The following is a 15353-nucleotide window of genomic DNA, read 5'->3' on the forward strand; positions in this document are numbered from 1 at the left end:
CCCCAGCTGAGAGCTGAGCACCACACAGTTGCTTGTTCTTTAAAAGGTGGTGGTGGGGGAAGTTATGGGCCAGAGTGGGAGGGAAGGGACAGGGAAAAAAAAACAAAACCAAGGAAGCAAAACCCTGTGGGCTGGGATAAGGATAGTTTACTACCATAGCAGAAAGAGAGATATAACAATGGTAACAGGACTTTGTAGCAAAATATATGAAACTGGTGATACACAATGTAGTTTGTCACCGAACCACACAACTCTGGCCATGCAGCCCAGAGCTGTCCTGAAAACGGGACCATCCACAAAACTGCACGTCCTGGAGCTGCCTCCTCCTCCTCCCACCAGCCCCCTTTTTATGCTGAGCATGATGTAACCGGCATGGAATACCCCCTTGGCGAGTTTGGGTCAGCTGTCCTGGCTGTTTCCCCTTCCTTCTCCTTAGTAGGGAAACAGGAACAACTGAAAAGTCCTTGATTGCTTGGCAACAACCAGAAACATCAGGGTGTTATCAGCACTGCTCTCATCCCAACTCACAAACACAGCATTCCATCCGCTTTTAGAAAAGAAATTAACTCCATCCCAGCCGAAATCAGGACACTGAAATAATGACCTCATCCAAGGGGCTGTTTGGGGAGGCGTGGTCATGGCATGGTGCAGCACTCTGTTATTGTTGGGTTTGTAAGGTACTCTCTGTGCTATACCTGGGTGTGAGTGCAATTTGGGCTGATACTGTTTCCCTTTTATGGTGCTTTTGTCAGTAAACTGTCCTTACCCCAACCCACAGAGGCTCTGTCTGTTTCTCGTCCGGGAGTGAGTGAGCAGCGTGTTGAGCTCAGCCATTGTTTGGGGCTGAACCACCACAGTTTCCAAGCCACAAGCAGTGAGCTTCTCTAAGAGAAAGTTCTGGAAAACTGTCTCCAAGGCCTTGCTAAAGTCCAGGTAGACAACATGGAGAGCTGTTCCCTTGTGCAAGAAGCAGGTCACCCTGTCATAGAGGGAGATCCAATTGGTCAAACAGGACCTGCCCTTATGAACCCAAGCTGACTGGGCCCGAACACTTGGGGGTTCTTCATGAACTGGGTAATGCTGCTCAGGATGATCTGCTCCATCAGCTTCTCCGTCACTGAAGTCAAAGTATCAGGCCTGTAATTTCCCTGATCATCTCCCTGTTCCTTCTTATATAGGGGGTTACATTGACTGATTTCCAGTCTGCTGGTAACTCTCCAGTCAGCGAGGGTTATGGAAAGTGGCTTGGTGAACCCCCCTTGCCAGCTCTTTCAGCACCCTTGGGTGCACCCCATTCAGCCCCACAGATCACTGCACATCACTGTGGTGCAGCAGGACCATCTCCTTCTGGATTGGTGTGGGGTCGTTCTGCTCCCTGTCCCTGTCTCCTAGCTCAGGGAATTGGATTCTCTCTGTACAACTGCTCCTATTACTAAAGACAGTGGCAAAGGTTTCATTAAGCACCTCAGCCTTGTCCTCATATTTCCACAATGTTTCCTTCTGAATGTGATAGGGGATGGAGGGTCTCCCTGGTCTTTCTTTTATTTAAATGGAGGACAGATGAATTTCTATCTGGGCTTTGGACCCACAATGAGGAGAAACTGTACATCCTGTTGTTCTTCCCTCAGTGTTACACACCCCACGCTGCCCCAGGAAGAGCCTGAGCAATACCTGAGCGACAGGACCTGTCTTCCCGGGGCTGGGGGTCAGGGCTTGGTCTTTCTGCTTCATCAAACCAACCCAGGGCTTGCTCAGCATTTCAGCTGCTTGTACATTGCCTTTGCCTACCAGCCAACATGGCCTCCAATTACCTGTGCTAACGAGTCCCTGGGGAGGCTCAGCCAGCAATGGCTCTCAGCAGGACTCATTAATAGTTCAGGGTACTTTGGCTTCTACTTTTGACATGGAGTTTCTTGTGTAATTTCCTCTCAGTACCTGAGCTTCAAGGACTCAGCACCAAATGCACCCCAGAGCTCATTAAAAGTAAAAACCAAGCCCTAACGAGCTATGTCTCTTCATGTAATTATCTTCAAGTCTTCAAGAGATGTACAGATCATTGAAACTGTTTCAAAGGGAGCTCAGAGTAAAATTGATTTCTTTTTAAGGTTGTAGGTTCTTATTTTCACTGTAGAGGAGAGGTGACAACCTCTGACTGAGGTTGATCCAGGGTGCCTCCTAAGGAGGTCTGGACTGGTCTGAAAAAGGGTCCCTTGAGGCAGTGGGGACAACCTTGCTGCACATCTCCACAAGCCCACCATGACTCTCACCAGACAATTGGGACTTGCATCCCTTGTCCTTACATTAGGTCTCTCTGCTGCACTCCACAGTGGGGCCTTACAGCCCCTCTGTACCAGCTCCCCTTCTTTCCTTAGAGAACTGGCTGCACACAGGCAGCACAGAGGGAGTTATTTTCCCTTCAACAGAAGAAACCTGACAAGATTCACCATTAAATTAAACACTCCTCACCCTATGCCAAGTGCAATCTGCCACCAGTGAGGCTCACCTTCCACAAAGCTTAACTATGTGAGAAATGTTCTAGTGAGGAAGGAGACTGTGAAATCACCACAACTCAAGAGTTGGCTAATGCCAAATGAGTCAGACAACTGCCAGAAAGGCAAGGGTTTAACTCCCTGGAACTCAGAGCAGCAGCTGGATGGTTCAGAGGTGTCTGAATGGTCCAAGGGAAGTGAAATCTAGAGAGCAACCACAAGTGCTGGTGTGCAGATCCACTGCTAAGTGGTGCTTTCTGTCATGGTCATAGAATCATAGAATCGCCCGAGTTGGAAGGGACCCATAAGGATCATCCAGTCCAACTCCTGGCTCCACACAGAGCCAGCCAAGTCAGGGCACGGGACTGAGCGCATCATCCAGATGCTTCTTGAACTTGGTCAAGCTTAGTGCTGTGACCACTTCCCTGGGGTGTCTGTTCCAGTGCCGGACCTCCCTCTCAGTAAAGAATCTCTCCTTCATATCTAGCCTAAACCTCCCCTGTCACAGCTTCATGCTGTTCCCTCAGGTTCTATCACTGCCCACCAAAGAGAGATCAGCACCTGCCCCTTCGCCCCCCCTCCTCAGGATGCCACAGACTGCAATGAGGTCTCCCCTCAGCCTCCTTTTCTCCAGGCTGAACAAACCAAGGGACTTCAGTCTCTCCCCATGAGACTTCCCCTGCAGACTCTTCACCATCCTCATTGTCTCCCCTGGACACTTCCCAATATTTTTATGTCCCACTTGTACTGTGGTGCCCAAAACTGCACCCAGCACTTAAGGTGAGGCTGCACCATCACAGTGTAGAGCGGGATAATCCCCTCCCTGGACCGGTTGGCAATGCCATGCTTGATGCACCGCAGGTTACAATTGGCCCTCCTGGCTGCCTGGGCACACTGCTGGATCGTGTTCAACTTGCTGTCTACCAAGACCCCCAAATCCCTACATTTTCTGACCCGCCAGTCTGTATGTGCAGCCAGGGCTGCCCCTTACCAGGTGCAGGATGTGGTGCTTGCCCTTGTTAAACTCCATGGTGTTGGTGACTGCTCATCTCCCTGACCTGTCCAGGTCTCTGCAAGGCTTCTCCATGCTCAGCACAGTCAAAAGCTCCTCCCAATTTGGTGTCACATGCAAATTTACTTAAGACACCCTCTAGTCCAGTTGTCTGGTCATTTCTGAAAACATTAAAAAGAATCAGAGAATCACAAGGTTGGAAAAGACCTTTAAGATCATCAAGTCCAACTGTTCCCATCCTAAGCTATACCATATCCCTAAGTGCCTCATCGACCTGTTTTTTAAACACATTGAGGGAAGGTGGCTCAACCCCCTACCTGGGCAGCCTGTTCCAGGCCCTGACAACCCCTTCAGTAAAAAATTTCTTCCTAACATCTGATCTGACCCTGCCCTTGTGCAGCTTCATGCCATTTCCTCTTGTCCCATCTCCTGTCCCCTGGCTGAAGAGACCATCGCCCACCTCTCTGCACCCTCCTGTCAGGTCAGTGTAGGTGGTGAGAAGGTCTCCCCTCAGCTTCCTCTTCTCCAGGCTGAACACCCCCAGCTCCCTCATTCGTTCCTCATATGATTTGCCCTCCAGCCCCTTCCCCAGCCTCATTACCCTTCTCTGGACTCACTCCAGGACCTCAATGTCCTTCTTATGGTGAGGAGCCCAGAACTGGACTCAGCACTCAAGGTGCAGTCTCACCAATGTCGAGCACAGGGGCACAATTCCCTCCCCAGACCTACTGGCCACACTGTTTTTGATACAAGCCAAGATGCCGTTGTCCTTCCTGGCCTCCTGGGTGTTGCAGAATGTCTTGAGAAGCAAGGCCATAAGCCTGTGGAGCAGGTGTCCAAGCAGTCGCCTGTGTAGCTCAGTCAGAGCAGGCCCCACGCCGTCTTGGTGAGCACAGAAGGGTCAACAATCAGTCAGTGTATTCTTGTGTATCGTGCAGCAAGGCCACAAGATGTGGGAGCAGGAGGTGTGATAAGGATTCAGTGTTCCTGGGACTGAGAAAGAGACATGATTCCCAAGGTGCAAGATGGGTGGAGTATATAAATGTAACCTTTAGTTAAGAGCCAATTAGAATAAGACAAGTATAACACGTGGTAGGAACAGTATAAAAGGAAGTGTGTGCTCACAATAAAGTTGAAGTTGCTTTATCAATCACAGTGATTGGCAGCATTCTTCCCTCTCATCGTGGCACCCATCCTTGGTAACAGTCTTGGTAATAGTCTCTTCCCTTGAGGGAATTTTGGGGAAAATGTGAGAATTAGGGAATTTGGGGGGAAAATAGAGGATTTTGGGGGAAATGTGAGGATTTTGGGGGAGATATGAGGATTTGGGGGAATTCCTGGTTCCTTAGGCATGAAGAACATCCTGGAGTGACCAGAGGTGAAGCTGGATGAGTCCTGGCTGGGATTCCAGGAAGAATTTGGGTGAAATTCCAGTGGTTTTGGGGTTTGTGCTTGAACGAGACCTGGATATTTGTGCTAGGATGCCAGGGAGATGCCAGGAGGTGGGGACATGGCAATGGGGTGGTGACCACCAGTACAACCACCACCACCATCTCTGGCACAGTAGTCGGTGGCCATGTCATCGTCCTTGACTGATGATGCGTATCGGGCATCCCAACCATCTCCAGCCCATTCCCAGAAAACCCATCCCAGGGTCTTTGATCGTTGGATCAAGAGTTGACCCAGTTGACCCAGCCCTTGGCTATTGGCCTCCGGCTTTGACCGTTTCCCTCCAACATCGACCCCTTTCACCCAAACACTCAACGATCACCCCAACCCTCAACTGGTCACCCCAACCCTTTACTCCCTCAGTGTCAGGGCATTCTCTCTTTCCCTCCCCCTCCAGAGAGTCATTTGGGTTTCTTGACAATGGCAGAGATTTTACTCTGTGTGGGACTCCACATCAGTGGTTTTGGCAGCAGAGAGGCAGCAGGAGCCCCAGTGAGAAGAGAAATTGGGCTCACCATTCTGGTTCCCCCTTGTCCAGGCAGCCCTGCAGCAGCCCTACTGCTGCTGTCAGCTGAGCACATCAGCAGAGGGGGTGCTGCTCTGTGAGGGTGGATTTAGAAAGGGCACAAATGCCAGACTGGGACAGGGGTAAGGGAGGAGGGGGGAAACATGAGGAAAGATCCCAGACACACCAGAGTCAGTGAGGAAGGAGGGGGAGGAGGAGTTCCCTCCCACAGAGTTAAGAAGGAGAAAAATACCCCTTCATACCCCAAAGGCTTTTAATAGGAATAAGTGGGGAGGCAGAGAGTAACCACAGGAGAATAAACAGAGAGGAAACCCCGGGCTGTTTCTGCTGCCCCTGGGAAAAGGGAGACAGGTCCCTGGTGCTCAGGGCTCTCCCAGCTGCACAGACCTCTCCTCCCTCCTGGCTGCACCCAGCTGCATGGCCGGGATGGGATGTGCTGGCCCAGGGCTCAGGGGCTGCTGTGCACTGAGCTCTGGTGTCACAGCCTTGGTGTCCTCAGGGGGATGTGCCAGAGACACCTCTTCAGCATCGTCATAGCCTGTGCTGTCCTGGGGAGGGGACCAGGCATCTCCCTCAGCTCCAGGGACCTCAGCACTTCTCTGGGGGCGCAGGTGTGTCCCTGCAAGCAGCAAGACAGCCCACTGAGTGATCGTCCCACGAGGTGCCCGTCCTGACCTGTACATCACCTTCCTCCCTTCTCCTCACCAGTGGAGAAATATTTACCTCCCTCTTCCACCAAGGGTCCCCCCCAAGGAAAACTCCCAGGGCACGTTGGTCTATTGCCAGATTGTGGGCTCTCAATATGGCAGCAATTCATCTGGCACCCCAGGAACCCACAGCACTGTCTTTCTCTCTCACCTCCACATGTATCCCTGGGACCAGCTCCATCCTCTGGTGCCCTGGGCATTTCCCAGTCTCCTTGCCCAGACACTGGATCCTCCCCAGGCTCAGAAACCTCCCTGGCATCATCATAGCCATCCACTGGGCCATCTCTGGGCAGGACAGGCATGTCTAAAAGGAGAGGGGAGATGCTGACAGTGAGAAGACACGTCCTGCAGAGCAGAAGAAGGGAGGATGGGCAGGGACATGGGCCTCAGACACTGGATTTGGCAGCACCAGAGGATTCTCCTGCCCATTTCCTTCCCTGCTGCTCATGGTGACACTGGTGTCCATCATAAGTGTGCAGGGAGGAGAGATCCACCCCTTCCTGCCCCCATTACCTGGGGCTGATCCTGGACCATCCTCCTCCTCTATGTCGTCATAGTGGGTCTGCACCTTGTTCAGGGACCCCTCTGAATAGGAGCCTGGAGAGAGTGATGGAAGTGTTATGGGGGTGAGTTCTCCTGACCCAGCTTGTGCTCAGTGCTGCTGGGGACAGGGGACCCACCAAGCCAGGGTTGCACTGGATGAGGGGTCAGGAGTTCCCTTGCTCTCCTGGGAAAAACCCCAACTCACAGGGGCTCCCAGAGCTGCCCCGGGACAGCCCCTTCCCTCACCCCTCAGGTGACAATGGGATGTAGGGACACACAGAGAGGGGCTGTCCACTGGCTGGGACAGGATGAGCTGGTGAGGATGAAGCTCTTCTCCAACAACAAGACCTGGCTGCTCTCCCCACAGAACCCCATAGCCCCAGTGCTGCAGGGACCTTGGGCAATGGGGCTGCAGGGGGTCAGTCTTAGGTGGGGGCCAGGGGAAAGAGCCTTAGAGATATGGCCCCCATGAGGGACCCACACCCACCTGACATGCTGAACCTTGCCTGCTTCTCCAATGCTGGGCTGTACCAAATCTCCTCGTACAGGGCCTCAGGAAAGGGCTCCCAGGCTCGCTCAGAGGCTGCAGACAGAAGCAGGGCTGGGCAGAGAAGGGATGGATCCTGGTCTGCTCCCCCTGCCCTGTTCCCTTGGCTCAGCCCAGGGCTGTCCCCACAGCACAGTCCCACTGTGCTGTTCAGTCACTGCTGCCACTTCCTCAGGAAGGGCAATGTCCCCTTGGAGATGGTCAGGGGCAGCGACACCCTCACACCCTTCCTCAGAGATGGCCCTTGTGCCCCTCTGGACCCTGGATCCCATTCCTGGTGCTGAGCTTGGAGCAGCTCCTGCCTTTCCTCTCCCCTGGAGCTGTCCACTCTCTGCCCAATGGATCCATTACACAGCCCCTGCCCTGCTGGGGGGAGGTAAGGGTTGGATGGAGGAACAGCCAGGGGTCCTGATGCTGAAAGGATGGGAGGTGCTGCCCAATGATTCTCCCAGCATCTTGCACACCCAGAGCCCCCTCCCCATCTCCCCAGAGCACTCCCAGTGGCACATCCTCATTTATCCCCCTTTATCCCATCTCCCCAGCCCAGCTGTGCCATTTCTCTCCTGGCCCCATCCCTGACTCCCCCCATGTCTGGACTCTCTCTCCCCCTTACTGCTGGTTGCCCATGGTCAGGCAGTCAATGGGGTGGTACATGGGACTGTGGGCAGCCCAGACTCCTGTCCCCCAGCTCTGTCTGTACCACTCACTGACACCCCACAGCACCCCTGGCCTTGCCAATACACATCTTCTCCTGGGACCATGGAGAACAAACCCACCTCTGCGCCCAGCCCTGGCGCTCCACGCTTGCCCAGCCAGGAGGGCCAGGAGCAAGCAGAGAAGGGCTCCCAGGATGATGCAGATGATGACAAGCAAGGTCTCCCTCCTGCTGCTCGTCGGATGGCCCCGAGTGGCATCTGCACAGGCAGGAAGCCAGAAATAGCAGCCCCAGGACTGGGAGAGGTGGGGGGCTGTGACACCACAGTCCTGACCCTGTGACACCGGGGTAAGGGACCCCAGGGGTGAGTGATGGGGAAGGTCCCACCCTTCTGGGGACTGGCATCACACGTCAGTAAGTCCTTCCCTGGCAAGGAGCCCCTTTCCCCTGGCTGTGGGTCACAGCCTGGCCCTGGGAAGAGCCAGCGCTGACACACAGGGCAGGTTACCTGCTCGGGGGGTTGGTGCTGCAGTCCTGGGTGCAGCTGCAGAGGAGGAGAAGGAGAGCTGTGGGTTAACTGGGATACTGTGGGTAATGGGAATACTGAGGGGCTGGTTACTGGGGACACTGGTGGCGTGGTTACTGACAATAATGGTGGGGCTGCCATGTGGCTGCCATGGGGCTCTCCCAACCAGTATGCACCCACCCCCAAAACTGTACAAACCCCCCAAAAACCATTATATACCCCCCAAAACTAGTATGAACCCTCCAAGCCAGTACAGAACTACCCAAACCCAGTATAGATGCCCTAAAACCAGTAAAAACCCCAAAACATGTATGAAACCCCAGAAACCAGTATAGAACTCCCAAGGCCAGTATAAAACCTCACAAACCAGTATGAATTCCCCTAAACCAGTATGGACCGCCAAAACGAGTATAGACTCTCCCAAACCAGTATAGAACCCCAAACCAGTAAAGAACCCCCTCAAACCAGTATGAACCCCCAATAAAACCAGTACAGAATCCCCTCAAACCAGTATAGACCCCACTGAAAACCTGAATGTACCCTGCAGACATGTATGAACACCCCAAAACCAGTATAGCACCCCTCAAACCAGTATAGAGCCCTAAAAAACAGCTGCAGAGGAGGAGAAGGAGAGCTGTACTGAGAGGCTGGGTGTGCAGGTCCCAGGGAACCTCCTCTCTGACACCCCGGGGGTGTGTGCACATGTGCAGGACAGTGCAGCACCCGGGAGATGCTCACCCGAGCAGTTCACGGCAGCGTCCTCCTTATGCTGGCAGGCGCCGCTGTCCCCGGGCCGGGCCCAGCAGTGCTGCAGAGACGGCTCTGTGCCCCGGCACTCCACCTGCTCCAGCCAGATGGGGCCCGTCCCCTTCCCAAACGCCGCCTCACCCAGGGCAGACACTGCGGGGCCACAGCCCAGCTGCCGGCACGCCACCGCCGCGTCCAGCATGGCCCAGGAGTCGTCGCACACCGTCCCCCAGGAGCCGCGGTGCCAGACCTCCACTCTGCCCGAGCACCCGCTCTCACCTCCCACCGCACGGATCTTCTCCCTGTCTGGAGAAGGCAGAGACCCCTCAGGTCTCCAGGGCAGCAGGCAGAGCCCTGCCAGGGGAGAGAGGCCTGCAGAGGAGCAGCTACCTGTGCAGCTCGTGGAGTTTGGGCACGTGGGATCCAGGGCTGGGGCCATTCTTGTCTCTCCACCTGTAGAATGAAATGCCGTGGTGAGGGGCTGCAGCAGGGGGGTCGTGTGGCAGAGAGCGGGGCTGAGTTCTGCCTGTGCATCCCTGAGTCACCTTGCTCAAGGGAGCAGCTGAACCCCGGTCACTCAGGGGACACACCCAGCAAAGTGGGGGACCCTGACTGCTCAGCCCCCAAGGGAGCCTGGTTCACAGAAGGCAGCATGGGGGACACTGTTTGGAGCCCTGATGGGTCTCTGTTGAGACCTCTCCTGCAGACACCTCTGCCTCCCCCAGGCTCTGCTGGCAGCCTGGCTGCCCACTGCTGCTGAATGTGGGGGTCTGAGAGCTGAAGGCTCCTTTGTGCCACCACCAGCAGCAGAAGGGTCTGGCATAGAAAGGAAAAACCCCTGTAGGCTCTGTCTGTGTCTGACAGTGCCCAGAAGGGAGCAGAATCTGGGGATGCTGGTGCCCAGGTGGCTCAGAGTTACCCTTGCAGGTGATGTGGGTCTCATCGCGCAGGTCAGTGCAGGACTGTGGGTGCCAGGGAGTGGAGGGACACTGCCAGAAGGAGCTGTGACTCTTCCCACACTCCACATGATCCACCCAGGCAGGGCCAGGCAGCGTTCCATAAGTGAGGAATGGATCCAAGGATACTGCTTCCCTGCAGCCCAGCTCCTTACACACCAGAGACACCGTTTGGAGAGTCATTGAGTTGGAGCAAACGCTGCCCCAGGTCCCGTTATAGAAAACCTGCAGGCGCCCTGAGCAGCTGTCGTTCTTCTCCAGCCTCAGGGCCACAAACTCTGTGAGGAGAGACACCAAAGGGAACAGGATGGTGCAGGGCTGTAGGATCAGGGGTGCCCCTGAAGCCCCCAGACAAGGAAAATGCATGGCCAGACAGTCCCCCTGGCAGCCCCTGACAGACAGACAACCCTTTCCTCCCTGCTAACCCTTGGGGAAAACTCCTCAGAGACGCCATGTGGGACAGAGAGGACCTGTGTGTGGGTGTCCCCATGATGGCCTTGGGCAGGTGCTCAGCAGCAGCCAGGGACAGCCTCGGCCATTGCCAGCTCTTCCCTTGTCCCGAGCTCCCCTGTCCCTGGGCTCCCAGCACAGCTCCCAGCACAGACCTGAGCAGACCACTCCGGCGTCCTCTTTGTGCCCGCAGTCGGGCTGCCCCCAGGGCCATGCCGGGCAGTCCCAGAGAGCAGCTTCAGCCCCTGAGCAGCTCACGTTGCCCAGCCAGATCTGCCCGGCGCCTTCCCCGAAGCCAGCAGAGCCAACGGCCTCCACCGCCCCTCCGCAGCCCAGCTGCTGGCAGACGATGGCGGCGTCGGGCAGGTCCCAGCCGTCATCGCAGACGCTCCCCCAGCTGCCCCAGTAGTAGATCTCCACTCTGCCTGCACAGCGCCCGGGCCCGTTCACCAGCCGCACCTGACGGCTCCCTGCAGCAGGAAGAAGCCCAGCTGCTGTCAGGGGATGGTGCCCACCCAGCCCACAGCCCGGGGGTCCCTGCAGTGCCACTCACCCCGGCAAACGACCCCCACGTCCTCGGCAATCCCAGCTGCCAGCGCGCTCTCGGGCAGGGAGGTGTTGCAGAGGGTCAGGTGGGGCTCATGCCCTGTGCACCGCATCCCTTGCAGCCCCACAGGACCCGTCCCTCTCTCAGGCTTTCGGGGGTTGTAGGCTCTCTCTGCCTCTCCACACCGCAGCTGCCGGCACACCACGCTGGCCTCCTGCACGTCCCACTGGTCATCCAGGACTCGGCCCCAGGTCCCGCGCTGGAAGATCTCCACTCGCCCGTCACACCGGCTGCCTCCACCCACCAGCCGCAGGGCCCCGGAGCTGTCTGAGCCTGGGGAGAGCAGCCATGGCCCAGCCTCAGCTGCACCAGAGAGCCCAGAGACCTGCAGTGTCTCTCCAGGCTCTAGAAACCTCACAGTGCCTTAGAGTTCTGCTACCTGCCCCAGGGCTGTGCAGTGACCTTTAGGAGCAGGTTTGCCCATGGTCCTTGAGCTCTCCTGGGCAAGACAACACCCAAAACCTGCCTGTTGAGGCAGATGGAGCAGCTCCCACAGGAGCAGCTCCCACAGGACCAGATGGTACAACGGGGATGGGCAGAAGTAGGACAAAACTTGCTCATCCTCAGGAGTAGCATTGCTACTGCTGAGCCATGGGGCACCCCACACATCTCTGTCCCCCTTCACCCCTGGGTTCAGGGACTGGGAGCTGGTTTGACTCTGAGCCTGCCAGTTTCCCAGCAGGGCAGAGATGTCTGACCCTGTTCAGTGTCAGCTCTCCCACCTCAGAGCATTCGGTTGGAGCAGATCAAGCTCTCCAGATCACTCCAGGTGAAGGGAGTTTTTCTCCAGGGAGAAGCTCACCCTGCACCCACCATGGGATCCCTTGCTTTGGGTGGCCATATCACACCCCAGGGTAAATGGGGGTAAGACTGTTTTCCCAGCACTCACCTGAGCAAATGACAGCAGCGTCCCTGTCGTGGGAGCATGGGGAGGCTCCCAGGGCAGTCACTGGGCACTGTCCCAGCTGGGCTTCTGTCCCATCACAGTGGAATGACTCTCTCCAGGTGGGGCCGGTGCCTCTCCCAAAATGCCCTCCTCCAGGAAGGGACTCAGCAAACCCACAGCCGAGGTGGCGACAGAGAACGTGGGCATCCAAGAGGTCCCAGTGGGAGTCACAGAGGGTGCCCCAGGTCCCCAGCACCTGGACCTCCACCCGACCATCACAGTCTGTGCTGCCATTCACCAGCCTGAACCCTGTGTACTCTGGGGACAGAGGAAGAGGAGAAAAGGGTCGTTGGTGCTCTTTACCTGTGTCAATGGGAGGACTGTCCAGATGGACAGCCTTCCCTTCTCCTTCTCTTAGGGCATTCTCTTGGGGCTGCAGAAAACATCACCCCTCCTGCCTTCAAACCCAGTTGTGTGTTCTCTCCCCATCCTGCTCCCTCCCACCAGCTCATCCACAGCACTCAGCATCCCACCCTGAGTCCTTACTTGTGCAGGTGACACTGGCATCGTTGGCGTGGGTGCAGGGTGGGTCCCTGTGGGACCCTGTGGGGCAGAAGGCCAGAAGGGATTCATTCCCCAAACACTGCAGCTCTCTGTCCCAGATGGAACCAACACCTCTTCCAAAAGGAGCCTCCCCAAGGATGGACAGGGCTACCCCACACTGCAACTCTTCACAGACCATGTCAGCGGCTTTGGGACCAAAGTCAGAGTCACAGACAGTTTTCCACTGGTTCTCATCATGGATCTCCACTCGTCCTGAGCAGCGGCTGTCCCCTCCAACCAGCTGCACAAACCCTGGAGGAATCAAAGACCCCTGTGAGTTGCCAGAGCCCTCTGGCAACGTCCTGAGCATGTCTCACCCCATCTCTCAGGTGGCTACAGGCAAAGAGCCTCACAACCATCCCAGCAGCTCCCAGTGGGTGCTGATGGCACAAACACACCAGAGCCCTTCCCTGCTCTCCAGAAATCAGCACAGCACTGGGGGCTGGCTGTTCTTCCACAGCCACAGACACTGCTCAGATAAACTGCTGCTCTTCTGGAGACCTTGGGCTGCTGGGCACCAGCCCCAGGCCCTGAAGCACCCAGAGCTCTCTGGCCCGAGGTGATGGGCCCGGGTGCTATTGGATGCTGCAGCCTTCTCTGCCTACCTCTCATGGAGTGACCCTGTAGGAGGCAACAGGTAGCCAAGGGCCACCCTGCTCTTCATCCTAATCCCTTTGCTCCTCCTCTCTGAGTAGCTCCTCTGCTTTGGGACACTCCTATCTACCAGGGAACATAACTCAAAAAGCCCTGGCCACCTTTGTTCCTTCCCTGGAGCTGTGCATGTCATGTGAGCTGCTACGAGGTCCTCATGGCTTCCAGGCAGGTCTTCCTGAACACATCTATCTCCCTACACCAGGCAGCCATGGAGCATGGGCTGAGCCACATTAGGGGTAAGCAGTGGCAGCTTCCCACTGGGCTTTCCTCAGAGACCAGGGAAACCATTAATGACAGTCTCAACTCAGTGACCAGCCCTTTTCCAGTACCCCCTTGCTGCCCTGAGGGTACACTCAGCTCCCTTTCCCATCGTGACCACAAAGGTGGTGAACAGCTGGCCCCTTACCTGAGCATGTCACTCCAGCATCCCAGTTGTGATCACAGTACTCTCCGTCTGAGCCATCGTTTGGGCAGTCAGACAGGGCAGACTCGGTGCCATCACACCTAACAGCAGACATCCAAATGCGGCCAGTTCCTTGCCCAAAGTGTGCATAGTCATGAGCTTCAACAGCATCCCCACAGCCCAGCTGCTTGCAAACCACTGCAGCATCATCAATGTCCCAGCCGACATCACATACTGTCCCCCACTGTCCCTGTTGTTTCACCTCCACTCTTCCAGCACAGCGTCCACCACCATTTTCCAGCCTCACCTCTGCAGCCCCTGCAAGCACAAACATGGGAACATTCAGGAGAGCTCTGAGCTCTAGAGCACAAGTCCGGAGGTGCCTCCCCCAGGAACCAGTGTGCATGATGTACCCTTCCATGCTGTCCTCAGGGCAGTGTCAGGCTCACTTTTGTCCCCAAGGCTTTCACCATGCTGGAGGTGCTCAGCTCTAACCCCACTGGGTTATTCGCAACCCCACAGCCAGCAGCAACTCCTCCAAACGCAGCCACCACCTTCCCCTTCCCACCCAAATACTGTTCCCGGATCTTCACAGGGCACAATCTCCCCACAAGCCCAGACCCCCCCTTGCAACAGCCCTGTGCCCCCAGACCCACTGGGAAAGGCACAAATTCAGTTGACTTGAGCACTGTCTGCCCCTCATCTCAGTGGCACCTCCAAAGACACCCCATTCTCAGAGATACCTCCATGTTCCCACTAGTGCCCGCTGACCCTCTCTGTGGGTCAAGCATGCTGCACTTACCCCTGCACAGCTGAACCCAGAGCAGCAGCCACAGCACCCAAGGGGACAGGAGTCCCTCCATCCCCAGCCTTAAACTCCTGCCCTGCTGGCACAGCCCTGCAGCACCACACTCCCTGTCACGGCTCCTGGGGACACACAGGGACGACAGTGATGAAAGGGTAATATATCTCTGTAGATGCAGACCCAGCTGCATGAGGAGCCAATCAAAGCAGCAGCACCTTTTTAGACATTATCTGGAGCTATCTCCCCTCTGACACAGCCCAGCCCTCCAATGAACTCCTCCAGCTCCATTCATAACCATATATGAGGGACACAGGTCCCGCTGCGCATGTCACGGTCACTGTGGCAGGGGTTCGTCATGGGACAAGCTGGGTGTGGAGGAGAAATGGGTCTGTCCCCGCTCGGTCCCTGCTGGGGGCACTGGGAGCAATGAGCATCTCCTCTGCTGGGCTCATCCAAGAACCCAAGGCCAAGAATGTCCAGGCACCGCCAAGCTGTGGGAGCCACGGAGCTGGGACTGCTGCGGGTCTGTGTCAGGCTGGAAGGGAAAGAGCCCCTGCTCCTGCTCCAGCCCCGCTGTGCTGGGAGCAGCAGCTGGGAAAAGCCCTTGGCCAGGGGCAGAGCTCCACCCCAGGAGTGCTGGCTGGCCCCTTCCTCCCCGCAGAGCCCCACGGCGGGTCCCTCGCAGGAGCCTGAGCTGGGACACGTCCCTGCCCTGGCAGCAGACACGCAGCCCAGGGGCTCAGCCGTGTCCCTGGCTCTCAGCGTGTCACCCAGGGGCCATTATTCCC

At 56.4% G+C, this 15353-nt stretch overlaps 1 protein-coding gene across 1 annotated transcript; it reads right to left on the reverse strand.

Moving 5' to 3' along the window:
* Positions 1 to 3767: 3767 nt before the first annotated feature.
* LOC311199228 (scavenger receptor cysteine-rich type 1 protein M130-like) lies at positions 3768 to 14181 on the reverse strand (the record flags this gene model as incomplete). The annotated part of the gene is made up of 10 exons (XM_084273292.1): positions 3768 to 3775; positions 6697 to 6780; positions 7214 to 7309; positions 8050 to 8187; positions 9193 to 9507; positions 10121 to 10435; positions 10763 to 11077; positions 11161 to 11477; positions 12100 to 12418; positions 13764 to 14181. 10 exons carry the CDS (start codon positions 14179 to 14181, stop codon positions 3768 to 3770), a joined length of 2325 nt encoding a protein of 774 aa, XP_084129418.1.
* Between the last annotated feature and the right edge of the window lie 1172 nt (positions 14182 to 15353).

This window comes from Gallinula chloropus (assembly GCF_964237585.1).
Source record: "Gallinula chloropus genome assembly, chromosome: 19".
NCBI classification, from domain to species: domain Eukaryota; kingdom Metazoa; phylum Chordata; class Aves; order Gruiformes; family Rallidae; genus Gallinula; species Gallinula chloropus.